This window comes from Leptonotus elevatus, chromosome 19 (genome assembly GCF_054856555.1).
Source record: "Leptonotus elevatus isolate MCC_2025b chromosome 19, RoL_Lele_1.0, whole genome shotgun sequence".
NCBI lineage: Eukaryota > Metazoa > Chordata > Actinopteri > Syngnathiformes > Syngnathidae > Leptonotus > Leptonotus elevatus.
Window position 1 is genome coordinate 6246464 of NC_141257.1, and position 16472 is coordinate 6262935.

Below are 16472 nucleotides of genomic sequence, written 5' to 3' on the forward strand. Positions count from 1 at the left end.
CATGCTGACTGAGCTAGTGAAATTACGGACAATTTTCTAATCCAGATGACTTTTTAAATCCCAAGAAGTAAACTGTCTGGTCACGGCATATAGTATCTCTGACTATATGCACTGAGAGCTTTGCCTGTGACTAATTTCAAACACCCTCTCTTTTTTTTTTTTTTATTCTCCTCTCCTGCAGGACCAATGTCATAGGATGAACACTGCTGGTGGGGTGTATCTGTCTGTGCTGTCCTCTCTCCTGGCTGTGCTTGGGGCCCTGGCTGCTGCGTCTGGCCTCGCTCTGGCTCCGCTGTCCGCCCTGGCTGATGTCGCCTACAGATCTGCCCATGTCATCCCCAGCACCGGGGTAGTGGGATCCCCCTCACCCATCTCCACGCCGTGCTCCAGCTTGGTCGCTGGGGTGCTCTATGGCTCTTTCTCCCTAAGGGAGCTTTTTCCCTCCAGGGCCCCAGGTTGTTCCTGGTCCCTGGAAAACCCAGATCCCACCAAGTATTCCCTCTATCTCCGCTTCAACCGCCACCCTTCCATCTGCCGGACGTACTCCCCCATGCTTCTCTCCCTTGATCACCACCTGGCCAATCAAAGTTGTCCGCTTCACTTAGAGGCGGCCTCGGCTCGGGATCAGGAAGTCATTGATCTCTGCAGAAGCCAATCCGGCTGGGATGCTCCTTACTCCTTCCTGCAGTTTGATAAGAACTTTGTCCAACTATGTTTAAGCAGACATCCGGCCGCAGACGAACCTCAGGTATCCAAGGATTTACTGGAGATGAGGCTGGTGGAGGTCTTACTCATTAACAACGAGAACTCTAGTCAGTTCACCTGCGGCGTGCTGTGCCGATGGTTTGAGGAATGTTTACGAACGGGTGACCACAAGGAAGAGGATGTTCCGACCCGGGATGGTTGCGGATTGACGCAAACGGGCTGCATATGTCCGAATCACAACATCATGCCGCCTTCTGTCCCCATGATACCGGAGACACCTCACAGTTTCAGCAATGGTTCAACGGTTCCGGATGACTGCTGTGTCACTGAGCTGCATTCCAACAACGCAATCGCCATTGCGCCCAGAGATGTCCGACAAGGTAAGATTATATTTGTTAGTATTAAAAAACAAACAGGTTTGATGTTATGTTGATGTTTATTGAGATTAACACACTAATTTTGACATCCCTAATATATATATATATATATTAGGGGTGTTAGAAAAAAATCGATTCTGCAATATATCGCAATATTACAGTGAGCAATTCTCGAATCGATTCAATATGCGGCCAAATCGATTTTTAAACATACATTTTTTATGGAAATATTCAACAAAACGTCTTACTCAGGGTTAGGATTCACACATTAAGCATGGAAGAATGTTATATTCATGAAACATTAAACCTTAATATTTTATTTCAGTGCTGTTCAAACATGAAACAGACTGCAAACTGTTTGTTAAATGCAGTCTCAGATAAATAAATACATTTTCATACAAATCTTACACTATACATGTACAAGTTTACCGATGAGTATTTTCTAAATTTGAGTAAAAAAAAAAGAAGAATTGCAATAATCAATTTATAGATTTGTATCTGGATTAACCTGTATCGAATCGAATTGTGACCTATGAATCGTGATACAAATAGAATCGCCAGGTACTAGGCAATTCACACCCCTAATATATATATATATATATATATACATATACACACACACACACACGGTATGTCGCTGTATTTCCTCTCAAGCTGTACACGTGCATTTTTTCTAAATGCAGCGTTTGAATTTTATATGATGGCCTTTAATTAAGATAATCAGCTCAAAGTGGACCCTGCGAACCCTTCATCAAAAAGATTTGCTAATCAGGAGTTCAGCCTTCTGATCTATATTTTAGATCGCCTCAAGCCTTCCCTCGCGGCCCAGGAGGTGTTGTTTCCGAGCACTTTTTGGTTTACATGCTGCATATTATTGTGTGCGCACAAAATGTTTACACGTGCGTGACCGTGTGTGCCGAGCTGATTTTTGCAATGTTAGGACAAGATGATATTTGACATCCATGCGCGTACACATGGTCGTTCATACATCAGTGCATCAAACGAGAGGAGCAGAGGGCCTTTATAAACATAACACAAGGGGGGTTTACATGCATGTGTGCGTTTGTGTCGTGTGCGTTTTCCCAATAGCCAAAATAGACTGAAGTCCAGCAGAAATAGACAATTGCATATGCATTAGTTATTTGCTTTCAGTCAGTGTTTTTATATTACAATAAATGGGGCAGAGGCAGAAGCAAAGTGTATGAGAGGAGAAAATAATGTTTAAACTTGGCCTCATGCATGGTTGCTTTAGAAGGGGGGGGAGGGGGGGGGATTGAAAGGAGAGCTCTACCCTGTGATTTGATGCCAAGCGTTAGGGTGATGTAAAGTCATGCCTGAAAGTGTGTCTACATATATATTTAGCTTTGTTTTTTTTTTTCCACCTTTAAAAAGGCAACTATATCTCAAAAGTGTTTCAGCAACTTTGTAAGACATTTTCAGTCGTCGGTGCCATTTCAATGACAAACGTGTTGTACCGAGAAAACATGGTCGGGCTAAGAATACTGATACTGTGCTTGACAACGGCAACAACATAAACATGAAGCAGTTGACATAGTGACCACTACTTATAGCTATGGTGACCAGTGCTTCGCAATTATTTTTTAAGAAAATATTTTACGCCACCCTAACTCTCCGCCGTGACTATATAATGGTATAATTTGTCTACAAAATTGTATTAAGTTAGTTGGCGCCGATATTAGGCATTTTGACAAATATGGATATTGGCCCTTTTTTTAAATATATATATATATATATAAACCATTTTAATATTAGGGAGCTATTTATAAGAGATCCTACTGACCCTGGGAACCTTCTGAACCATTTGTTTTTGTTCGACATTAAAACAAAGAAATGGACAAGTTTAATATTTAAGGTATTTTTACATTTTGGGAAAAAAAATATTTATTGTAGAAAACTATAGAGAGAATTTAGCAGTAATAAATGTAATAATAATGAATATATTTGTGGTGACAATTTGAAAAATGTGCAGAATTTCACAAGTTACTTCATGTTAAAGATTAGATAGCTCTTAATATAAAGAGAAAAATGCGCTGAACTGTCACCAATGTCTTACAAATACAATTATGCCATCTCGTGGCAGAAAAATGACCTCAACAAATCATTATCACACTTTTTTTTTTTTTGTTGTTTTTACAGTACAGTAAATCTGTTTTTTTTAAATAAATGTTATGAATCTTTATGAATTTACTGTGTCAATGACTAAAACATGCAGCTATATTTCTCATAGATGAGAAGACAGGGATAAAGGACATACAGGTGTTTTAAAAACCCAACACTTGTCAGTAATGGCTGTCCGTCAACACACGCCTCTATTGATGAACATGAGTAATTGTTTCTTATTCAACACTCGTATCCTTTCCCCCACTAAAACAAATGGAATGAATGAAGGGAAAGTGCATGTGTGAAAGGCCGTCTCCACCAGGTGACTAAGGCGGGGGGATTAGTATTCTCCGCTCGTGAGCGATGGTTTTCTCTCTGACCGGGATCAGCACTGAGCCTCTTTATGCTCACGGGAAAAAAAAAAAAAAAGCCCTTCCACACATTTCACTTACTTGCACACACACACACACACACACACACACACACACCCACACACACACACACTAAGCATTTGTGTGTGCATCGGTACGGTCGCGTCTACAGTGGATTGTTCAACCTTGGCTGCGTTTCACCAGCAGCGCAAGCCAACTTCCTGTTGAAGCAATTAGAATGTAATTCGTCAAAATTGAAGGTTCAACAAAAATCACTTCATTTTGGTGTGGCTGCGCAGGCTAACGAGATGCGGGATTATGCTCAGAATCCAAATTGGGTCATAAAATTAGAAACCCGTCGCAGTTTGACACGCTTACCTTTCCGACGATGCCGATAAAATGTCAGCAGTATTAAAAACCCTGCACGGTGAATTATGTTACTAAATAGGTTTAGACTTGTCATACATGCGTAGTACACATGTAAAACTGGTTTAAAGGTAACTGCTGAAAAATGGTAGTACTACATTCTTGAGATATAAAAAATATTAAATTACCATTGTTGGTAACACTTTACAATAACTAGTTAATAGAATATTAGCATACTGTTAATTAATGAGTTATTTATTAATGTTAATGAGGAACGGTTGCAACAGAATAATGTTCCAATAACATATATAAACTATTAACTGATACTCAACAAGTCACTAGTATTTTACCAATAGCTTGTTTATGATCTATTACTCATTTAGTAGGTATGGTTATAAGTCATTAACTATAACATCAATAATTAACAGTTTATTCTTTATTCTATTAACCAGTTATAACATATAGTTATTATAAAGTGTTACCGAACGAGAGTCTTTGTTCACACCCCATCCTATTATGATGTGCATTCAGTCACGGTAACAAAGTTGGAAGCACGAGTAAGGGTAAAGAAAAGCAAAAGCATGACTTGACGGAAGCGTATGGAAGGTGGGTGTGGCCACTTTAGAGTGCCTTGTTGTTGACCGTGAGTGTGTGCATGGAGGAAAACAAACAAATAAAAGTGACTTGGCAGCTAGCGTGTCGACTGGTATCTCAACCTGGCGTGGCCACTTTAGAGTGCCTCGTTGTCACGGCATGGAAAGCCCTGCAATGACTCGGTGGGATATATTAAAGCAGATATATATTCATGGCTCAAACATGTGATTTATTTAACATTTGACTGACAGCTGACATTTAAGCTGGTGTGGTTTTAGAACACATTTATTTTCACTTTACGAGAACTTGCTTTGATTTTGAGAAAAAAAAGATTGGAACGTGCTGAGGATTAGGGCCAGTGAAGAGAAAAAAAGGTTGTCAGAATTCTGTCTTTATTCTTACTTAAGAATTCATACTTTAATCTAAAAATGTTCACTTTATTCTTAGAATTATGACTTTAAAGTCAAAATTCTGAGACTGAAGTCAGAATTATCGCTATAAAGTGAGACTTCTGACTTTATTCTCAGAATTGTGACTTTAATGTCAGAATTCTGAGATTAAAGTCAGAATACTGAGAATAAAGTGATAATTCTCATCCTAAAGTGAAAATTCTGACTTTAGTCTCAGAATTCTCACTTTAAAGTCAGAAATCTGAGAATAAAGTCAAAATTCTGGCAACCTTTTTTTTCTCTTCACTGGCCCTAATCCTCTTCTGTACTGAACTTTATTCAAGAAAACAAACAAAAACAAATCTTACCTTTGCTCCAATTCGATAAATGTGATTCTGTCTTTCATTCGGTTGTATTTTCAACTATGAGCATGTTTGTTACTCAGCTGGATGGTAAGCTCACTTGTTGTCCAAACCAAATGTTTTGTCTCCAAAACTTCACGTTGCAGGTTTTACGCTTACATAACACCTTTGTATGAAACACAACACAACAAATCCGGCTGACATCCAGACACAAAATGACAGACATGCCATTGGGATTTGAACGGTTGAAAGTTTGACAACGGAATATTTTTATACAGTCACGCAAAGTGAACACATGCAAACGCAGAAAACAGTAACAGCTCTGGGGAATAGCATCACATGATCCCGGGCACAGGTGCACTATGGGATGCAAGGCTATTTTCTACACTTAATCGATCACATGAAGGCACTCGAGCTTGACGAGGAGTCAGCGGGCCAGAGAGTGATGCGCGTGCGTGTGAGAGCGAAAGTGTGAGATGTGGTTATACATCTCCGTATTTCATTGCCATTGAGTTGCTCTACGACTACTCGGGAGATATACTGCAGCTCCCAAGTTATTCTGTCATCCACTTTACACGTGCGCGCGCGGACGTACGCTCAAGCCCTCGCCCAAGCCCGGGCATGCATGTGAGGTCTCGGGAGGTTCGTTAATTTGGCCCACTGGCGTCTTTAGTAGCTCTCTCCCAGCGCTGCACTTCATCTTTCTCGGCTGACATGTCACTCCAAATTCCAGACTTCTCCAATCTATGCTGTCGATGCTCTTGTTCCCCTTTGTACATCATGAAATTTGTATTAGGGTATAAGTAGGGCCAAAGTCAGAAACAACCTCTGTCGCTCGTACCACACTGTAAAAAAAATAAAAATAAAAATCGTAAAAACTGGAGTTTTCCGGCAGCTGGGGCGCCAGATAAATACTGTGACATAATAGAAAATTACTTTTACTTCCATAATTAAAGTATTAATTAATAATAGTAATAATTAAAGTACAGTTCAGCTGTAATTTTAACAAGATTTTTATTTATTAAAAATCGCAGATGTCCTTTCAAAATAAAAGTTAATACAATGAATGTTACCATACTATAGGACATTACAGAAAATGTAGTTTTCACTTTTGTCAATTCACAAAGAAATTATGGTGAAATGATGATTTTTTTTTTTACTGTTAATTTCTCAGTAAATATAAATGTTTATTTTTTTCACATTTTTTTAAGGGTTTATAAATTGAATTTGACATTTTATTCATTCCATTAAATAACTGACAAATATTTGTGAAATTACGATACATTTGTGAACGTATTTTAACAATTGACAGTTTTTTTTTGTAAAAGTACAGAACTATTGCGTGTTTTCACAGTTACAGTAATTTCACGTTATTTTACTTAGACATGTAAAATCAGTTTATTTTTGTAAATAAAATACAGGGGAAAAAATTAAAATGTAAAATTCTGTTATATTATTATTATTATTTTTTTTTTACAGTGCAACTCCTCAAATCCCATTAGCTGTAAAGAAAAAACAAGGGTTGGATGAACTCGAAATGTTATCAAATTCGAAGTTGGGCAATTTAAGTGTTTGAAGTTTTGCTTTGACTGTCCCGCATTTCACAACAAAGAAATACAATTTTACAGAGGGGCCATGCTCCCGTCACGTGTGTGACATTCAAACAACAATTCTGTTGTTCTTCTGGGTTTCAAGCTTCGGTGATAATTGAGAATTTATACAATATTTATTGCGTCTTTTTAGCTCTGTCAGCAAATATAAGTAGCTTAGCTTTTTCACTTCACTTTTTACAGATACTGAGGCAAATGTGCTGTATCATGTGTGTGACTCACAAAAATGGGATTTTGCGAAGCTCTCTTAACTCGTTTGCTCCCAAAAACGTATAAACCCGTTCTATTTTAAATATTTCAATGGTCCCCAAAATGTATTTATACATTTATTTATTTTTTATGCAAGAGCATACATAAAGCTTCTGACTTGAAGAGGTCACTTAAAGCAATGGTAGTTATTGCAAAAAACGGCCACCGGGTGGCAGCAGAGTATAAGAGATCAGCCAGTCTGTTTTGACATTAGCACCTTTCTCACCCACGACTATGTATGGCTCAAACAAATCTCGAAAAGACAAGAAATTCAATGCAGGGCTTCAGTGGGTGTTCAAAAAAGTCAATCAGATCCAAGTCATATTATTTTTGGTGTTATCACAGCGACAGCCGCAACACACAATGTACTAACGCACATACGTACGTAACGTAATAGTATGTAACTTCATTATATTGACACATTACCCAAAAAAAAAAAAAGCATATTCAAAAGTGGATTGATGGTGCTTTGTTGTTTGTTGTCAGGCCATACAAAATTTCCAACAAACAACAGCTTACAATTGAAATGTGAATTTTTCGCGTTGACTTCTACTAATATTTCATGTATTCATGTTTCCGCTAACATGAATAACAATCATCATGATGTATTACCATCAGATCAGGTAATTTTATATGTAAATCAGTTCTGCTCGGCCAAAAAACCTGGATAAATTTTTTTTAAAAAAGACTGAGGACTATTTTAAAATCATTTATCTTGTGTTGCCAATCTTCCTCATGGTGATTAGCTGAGTTTATCTCATACCTAAATTTTAATTCACCTCTGTATCTTATTTAATCTTGTGAGCTGTGAATAAATCAGCCAATGATAAATAGTCACCGAGTTCAGTATAGTCAATGACTCCCCACTCTAACTTCATTTAATGTTTGTGCTCTGTAATGATGTGGAAAAGATTACATTTGTGGCTCAAACAAAATGCAAGATAAATTATATATTGAAAATAAACATGTACACGTATTTTGGTGGCCATTTTAAGTTCACTGAGACACATATATGATCCACGTGATAATCACAAGTTAATTTGCATAATCCAGGAGAAGAGTGTGTGCAATCAGACATGTGAGAAGATGCTCGAAATTGCGGGAGACAATTTACACTGGCAGCATAATTACCTGAAGTGCCATTTTAGTAATGATAGTGAACAACCTTCAACTCAACTTTATTCATAGAGCTCTTTAAAACAACCAACGCTCCACCTCTTTGGTGGAAGTCGTCCTGCACGCCAGATCCACCACACCAGCATCTACTGAAACAAAAACAAAAAATTGCCTATCCCACTGGTCGCTGAATCAGTGGAGGTTGCCGTTTGTGGATCTCACGCTGCTTCATCTATCCTTCCTTCCTTCCTTTAGTCCTTCCGCTGGTCTCTTGATGTCTCCCTAATCCTGTTGGAATTCAGACGTATTTGGGGTTGGTGAAAGATTCTAGATTTCTAACAACATGGGTGGAGGGTGATGCCTGGTTGGTGTTGGATTTCACTTTAATTCATATTTCCTTCCTTTGATCCTTCCACTGGTCTCCTGACAACTTCTCGACTGTGGTGGAAAAAATACAATAAAACAACCAATGCGGCACACAGTGCGCTGTAATTTTCCTCCAGACAGGACAAAAGTGGACTCAATGAGAAAGCACTTTAGTATAGACGTAGAACTGACGGTAATCCACATTTAAGTGGAAGAAAATACCAAGGTGGAACCCAGGGGCAGCAAATATAATGAAAACAGCAGAGGCCCCAGAATTGAACCCTGTGGAACACTATACGACAGTGGGGGCAGTGCAGGACTCTGAGCAACACAAAATGTCAGCCAATTTGATCCAAACCACTCAAGAGCACTACCACTAATGCCCACCTGGTTCTGCAAACGAGCCAAAAGAATACTGTGTTATTTGTCAATATTATTTCTCTTGGTGGTAACTCCCTCCATTTTGAAGCACAGGTGACATGTTTTATTAATATTTTTAAATTACAATCTGATACATTAAGTGTATAGTATTGACTTGTATGTTTTTGAGCTCAGCATTCAATATTAATGCATCCACACTTCAAGTCTGGCACCCACCGACACTTTCCCCAAAATATGTCCTTGACGTTAAAGTGTCATGCTGACACTTTTACCCATGAAACGTCTCCCAGGGTGCTCATTTGTGTTAATCTGGCATGACGTGAAGGGGAATCTGTTTGCCAGACACAGCCTTGCATGATAGACAAGGGCTATTTATCCTAATACAGGCAGGGAAAGCTTCACAAACACACTTGGAAATTCATGCACATAGACACCACAATGACGGTTGTGTATTCCACAAGAACCACCAGCCATGAAGCATGACCGTGTTTTGTTTTGTTTTACTGCAATTTCTCTCCTGCGTGTTTCGTTTGGTGCTCACTTGCTCGAAAAGCAGCTGCAGTCTTGCACATAAAATAGGACTGCATGCAACACATTTACGCATAGATGTTTATACACCAAATAATGTTTCTGTCTGTTAAATTTGTTCAAGTCGTCGGGAATAATATTCCAACATGTTGCTTATAATGCTAATCTGCTTTGATGTAATAAAATTACAATTCTGGCACAGGTCAATAAATCACTGAATGGTTCTGGTTACATTAAGGAAATGCTGATTGAAAGGTTTCAAAGCAAACACGGTGAACCAGCATTTAGCCGTTATGCTGCACACAAATGGAATAAGTTGCTTTTTGGTTGTGTGAAGCACATTTAATTGATTGCACTGTGTAGGAAATAAGCTATAAATAAAGCTTGCCTAATGTCAATCCATTTCAAATGAGAACAGTAGAAAACATCAAAACATGCAATGGTCGATTGTCAGGGAAGAAACGAGACCTCGTCACTGGTTATCCTAAGTTTTCAAATAATCACCTCGGCAAAGCAAGAACGTACAAATGTGGCCATGATACTCATTTACTTTCTTTGCAAAACAGGTATTTGCCAAACAAGGCTTTTAAAATTAAGGAAAAGTAATAAATGACACTAAAAGTAAAATTGAAAAACATTTTGTGTAACAAAATAAAAATGAAAGTGCTTTAAAAAAAAAAAACTAACTGAAAATGTCCTTCCTTTTCCTCTTTGTTAATATCATTTATGGATTTCATTTTAAGTGTATTTGGTTAACACAATTACACAATACTTAGTGACCTTTGCTTCTTTTAAAAAAATTTTTTTTTTAAATAAAGTCAAAACCAAATAGAAACTCACTATAATGAAAAATCCAAAACTATCATTTTGCGCCTTAAGTGAGCAGAAATAACCAGTGTTGTTGAACGGCTGCGGTTATTTAATCCTGACGTTTAAAAACCACGGTTAATCGTAAAACCGGTAAATTGCTTCACCCCTACGTTGCCACCATGTGCGGCCGCACATGTCGCACATATCAGAAAGCAGACGTACAAGCGCAGACGAACAGAAAAAGGGATCCATTGTTAATGCAGAAAAAAACATGCAGCGATAAAGGCCTGATGGCACGTTTGTGTTTGTATGGCGTGGGCAAAGCAAGCTCACATCCGGCACTAGACTGCCCGCTAATGAAGACCACCCCTCAAACCCTTGGTAGACAATGACAATGCCGTCCACTCTCCGACAGCCACGGGTGTCCTTGCTAAGTCAAAGTTACTTGAAAACAAGTGTGACTCCCTCTCCTCTCGCTCGCTCTTTCTGCCTCTCGCTCTCGTTTTGTCAGTGCGCATTAGCATCACCAGCCGGTGTGTGGCAATTAAATATATCCCGGGGCAAAGAGGCCCAATTTAGAAATCATTACAAGACAAGGAAATGGTATCCCTTTGAGTTTAGTAGAAACACATGAGATGGCTGGTGTGGGGGGGTTGCCTGTATTGGTGGGTGGCAACGCGTCTTCCTCGCCTCCCAAAGCTTTCAAACATTTCCACTCAGCCGTGACTCTCTGCTTCCACGATACGTCTCCCACAGCGCCATGAAGGCTCCCCCCCCCCCCCCTCCCTTCTTCCTCCGCACTAGCATTCCGACTTGAGACGATATCATCTTCATGGAAATGTAATGGGCCAGTGGAGGTGACACTACATGGTTTTGTGTGTGTGTTTGTTCAAAAGAAGATGAGTGTCGGGGTATGCGGGTGAAAGGAATTATCAATCATGTTTTCAAGTTTCCCTCACAAATGTCCTTGACAGTGTGTGTGGGTGTTTACGTGCAATGTTTTGCGATTGGATGACTGGAGGTTATCGCCTCCTCCATGCGAACTGTATTGTTGGCGGCGTTTGAGCAGTACAAAAGTCCTTTCACGAGTCTTCATCAAATTAATGTATTGTTCTGCTTTTAAATTCTTCCAAATGCATGATTTTAAAGGCAGCAAATTAGTGATGAACTTTTAGTCTATTTAGAGTAAATTTGACTATTTAGAGTAGGACCAAATAGACTAAGTTTTAGAGTAATATTTACACCTGGAAGAGAGTAGAATAAAGAATTGAGGAAAAAAAATAAAAGTCACTCAAGGGTTAAGGAACGAACACACGGCCTTTAACTTGAGGGACTGTCACACTACCGCCTGAGCTATGCCCCTCCTACTGTTTGCTTATATCCAAGAGGAGACCAAAACATTTTTTTGGGGGGGGGGGTAGGAAGATTCCACCTGGTACGAGCGATATACTTACACACAGGAGCTGCGTGGCTGAGAGAGTAGATCATCTGTCTCCCAAGCTGAAGTTTGTGAGTTCGTTTCTCAACCCTTCAGTGACTTTTATTTATTTATTTTTCTAATTCTTTATTTTACTCTCTTCCAAGTGTAAATACTACTCTTAAACTGAGTCTATTTGGTTCCACTCTAGAGTCAAATTTACTGCGTACACGCATTCACTCCACTTTGGTTGTCCTTTTTGATAAAATGCTAATTCACTTAGTACACTACTTTGCTCAGGAGAGACCAACACTCCCAGATTACCTTTGTTCTAGCTACCTGGTATAACAGAACATGGACTAAATTTGTAATTTTTTTAGAATATGATGTTAGATCAGGCCTCTTAATGATTAGATAGGTGACTTGAGCAAGGCCGTTGTGTCGCTGTGACCTGTCCTGGCTTGGCGTCTTACTATCTATCTGCACTGTGATGCACTTATCCAGTTGAAAGCAGTTAAGACCGTCAGGTCACACATTTTCATATGGGCTAGGCTGAGCCGCCCCCCCGTAGCCAAGACAATATAAGAGTAGAGGGCATTTTGAATAGATTAGACCTTCTTCCGCATTCAAAAGAAAAGGCTCCACAGCTGTGTACTCGATTTTTTTGGGCATCTAGTAAATAGTTCAATTGATAATATGGAGTCTCATGGTTATTATTATTAAAATAGTGAGCATTCAAGATAAAAGAACCGGTGAAAGTTTCTATCTGAACAACGGTCAGTTCAATGACGCGACGTATGACGTTTTTTTTGACATAAGTACAATTAGCAACCAATTTGAGTTTGGGACTCATTGGTTAAATGTTAAAAGAAAAGTAAACAAACTTGGATTTATTATACTCTTTTGAAACTGATTAATATCAATATAATGGGAAGAAGACATACAAGCAAAAAAACAACAACATTTTAATTAAAGGGTCACCATAGGCGCCGGTTTCCTTTCAGTAACAGATTGTTCCACTCGAGAAGCCCAAATCGATTTGGAAGATTCTCTACAAATAGACATGTCAAGCTTAATTGTATCGGAATCTTTAAAAAAAAAAAAAAGAAGATCCGCATCCTTGTTTGACTAGCGTTCAAAATGAGTCACACAGTCTATTTTCTAAGATAACCGAGTCCCGCTGACCTCGGGAAAAAAGTTGCCAATATTGTTACGTCAACCATCCTAAAATGTATTTTATTGTGGTATCAGCCATATCAAAAGACAAAAGTGGATACAAAATGCCTCTAGCAAGCTTTTAACGCCACTTAAAAGCACCCTTTTGCTGCACTTCGCTGCTTACCCTTGCAAGTTTTACAACTGATTTCACTGCCTCGTTTAAAAAGCCTGAATCGGCGCGGCCTTCTCCTTAGAACTGACTCTGCCTATTGTCCATATCTTGAGGTCTTACGTTGTCCGTTCATATATTACGGTCTGCCAATCACCGGCGAGGAACACTATAATAGAAAACAATAAAAGTTCACGGTGCATGTTACAGAATAAATAAATAACAAAAGAAACAAATCACTGCGTTCTATGTGTTCTGAAGGCAACTATGAATTCAAGTATGCGTCTTTGGTCTTGCCGAAGATAAATGTGCTTGGAATTTATTGAAGTGGTGGCTGTTAAAAGAGCGTTTTTACACTCCACTCGTTACGAGAGGTGAATATAAGAGTAGCCTGCTGTCAGTCCATTCTTTAAATGTTTTTTTTTTATTTTAGATGAGAGAATTACCATACAAAATATAATGAGAAATATTAGGAAAAAATACCGGCAACATATTACAAATATTTTACATTTGACTTTTGTATCTTATTAAACATAACAGTACTTGGATTTCTTTCTGTGTATGCAAGATGATTTTTTTTGAACTGTTAGCCAGATCCTATCTAATCTGTAGGCGAATGACGAGACTGTTATAGCTCTGCGAGTAAGCAAAACTCCTTTTTTTATTCAAACGTTCATTTCAAAGTAAATTTTTTTAAACCCAGAACATAGCACTTCAACTTCAAGTCATTATTGACTGATAGCTGGATTAACCCAAATTTAGCAACCTCTCAATAGGAAAGAGCATCAGAATGAATGTTAAAATCCAGCAGATGCCTCATGGAATACACACTTTGGTTTGCATACCACCATATGCACATCTCGTTATCTTTCTCACCAAGCTTTTGATACAGCACTTACACAGTCCTGCGCGTCAAAAGTGCACGCCCTCAACAATAGCAACAGTATGTGCCAGACATCTTTACATTATTCAACGAGTTCACACACACAAACAATAGTCTTCACATAACACACACACACACACACACACACACACACGCAGCTTCCAAGATGGATGCTAAGGTTTGGGAGTCAGTATCGATCGACACTCGTCAGCATGTCCTCTACGACAAGCACTGTCCCTGAAAGCACTGCAGCAAGCCTGTCAGAAGGAGAGATGGAGAAAAATAGTGGGAGGGTGAGAGAGAGAGAGAGAAATCCTGCATACTCGTGAAGACAGTACAGCATGACAGGCGGAATCTATGATGCCTTTTTATAAACATAAAAAGGAGAGCATGTATTTGATAGGATTTTGTAAGGACAAAATGAAGGCTCGTGTCATTTCTGGAGTTATGCTAGCTCGTTTTTCCACCCATAACACATGAAGCATCTAAAACATATATTCAATAAAAAAAATGTTTTTAGCAAAAATGAATGCAATATGTACTAGTTTTCTTATTGTGCTACCGCTGGAATTAATATTTTCTGTCTTTACTGTACTGTATTTCTACGTGCAGACTAAGAGATATCACATTTTAACCATCCCACAAATTGCCTTTTTGTTGTTGTTGTTATTGTTATTCAGGTCTGCATGACACAATCCAAGACTCTACAGTGATAGATTTGTTGCTGGAAAAATACCTCAATAAAACATCTAATCATGCTTTATTTATTATTATTATTATTATTATTATTTTATTTTTTTAAATTAGGGTGACCAGAATTTGAGCCTCGTGTTGCAAGTCTCAATTTTGCTAGCCCCCATTGGTTGATCCAATTTTTTACGTAAATCCTGTTTTTTAATTAGTCCAGTCAGCAAGCCAATTGTTTGGGTCATGTGTATGTCAATCACATAGCGATGAACTAAGTAAAATGTAAATGAACAGTTTAATTCCTTCCCGATTTACTTCCACATTCATGTTACCGATGTCATTTTTATCCGAATCTTTTTCGTCATAACTACTTCCTGCTCATGTGAAATGTTGTCCTTTCTCACCTAATTCTGCGGTCGAGCGTCAAACCTAATTTAAATGGAGCTTTTCTGGCCGTTTATTTCCAGTGTTACAATCCAAGACCGGCGTGAACGAAATGGCAAAGCCATCTTCCTATTGGGCAAAAAAATTAGTGGTTCAGCGCTGTTGAACTGTCAACAAAGATAACATTTAGCATTAGCCGAAGTAATAACGCATCCACCGGTTACCATATTGACTAGCGATTAAATTTGTTATAAGTAGTCGTGATGCGAATTTATTGTACATTTGATTTTCAGCTAAATCAACAAAATCACGTTGAATATTATCTTTGCTTTATCTTCATTTGAGAAAAAATATTTTCGCTATCTTTTGTCGTTTCTTCTACTGCAAATCCCATTTCAGATTATGAGCAAGGGCAGAATCGCTGCAAGTGAAGGGCGAGGCTGATGATAATGATGAAGTATCTAGCCACCCGGCTAACGAGAGCCCAGATCTGCCCGGAGTCTGCCTGCTATGCAAATTGCCCTCACACAAGCAATGAATCAAAGACGTAGCAAACCAATGTTTCTCTTCACAGCACTTTAGCAAAGCCATCATTCACAAAAAGGACACCGCAAAGGCGTCCTTATACTTCCCACACAAAGAAAGAGTTCACACTAATGCAAATCTTCCCTGCATTAGAGAAAAGAAGAACATCAAATAAGGAAATTATTTAACAACAGCAATTATTTGATTTGAGTGGACGGGTGCACATGGGGCTTGTCAGTGTGTGTGTTTTTGTGGTCAGAGCACAATGGCCTCGAACATGGACTTGACAATAACAAGACTCCAGAGAAAAGTCCTCCAAAGTTGATCGGCTCGGCAGAGGAAAACAATGACATGAGACCGATTTTATTTTCCCTCCATTTCCTTCTATGACCTCGTGGCAGCCTCCGGTTTTAACATTCAACAAATACGGGGCAAGTCATTATTCTGCCACCGCGACAAAAGGGGTGTGTGGGTTGCAGAAGAAGGTATTTAATTGATGGACTTGAGGCATGTCCAGTTTGTCATTCCTGTCTTCCTCTCACTCGCGCCGTGATTGTGTTGCTCTGTCAGGATGGAAGGTTCGCCTGTGGTGATGTTGCACGAGCAGGCTTCCTAGCGTTGATGGTAATTTGCTCTAATGGAAGGTTAGACGGGCTCATCTTTTGTTTGAGAGGTTTCAATGGGAGGAGACCTTTGACACATTTGGCTTTTCTGCTGATTAATAATTCAGCATCCGAGTTGAAGTGTTTTGTTTGTGCCTGTTTTTTGGTCAAAGCAAATTTAGCTGCTGGTTTGTATATAGTTTTAAACCATAAAACGGGTTCTCAATTAGCATGTATGTTTTTTTAATATCACGCAAGAACACGGTGGCAGGCATTTAAAGCCTTTTGATGGATTAATAGCC

At 38.9% G+C, this 16472-nt stretch overlaps 1 protein-coding gene across 23 annotated transcripts in view; it reads left to right on the forward strand.

Moving 5' to 3' along the window:
- Positions 1-16472, forward strand: part of adgrb2 (adhesion G protein-coupled receptor B2) — a 162858-nt gene that overhangs the window by 49040 nt on the left and 97346 nt on the right. For all 23 annotated transcript variants that reach the window (XR_015091470.1, XR_015091472.1, XM_086063573.1 and 20 more), the window contains one exon: positions 182-1085. Coding sequence is in view for 21 of the 23 variants with exons in the window: in XM_086063573.1 (XP_085919699.1) it covers positions 197-1085 (889 nt within the window). In the remaining 2 variants the exon portion in view is untranslated. The remainder of the gene's footprint in view (positions 1-181; positions 1086-16472) is intronic.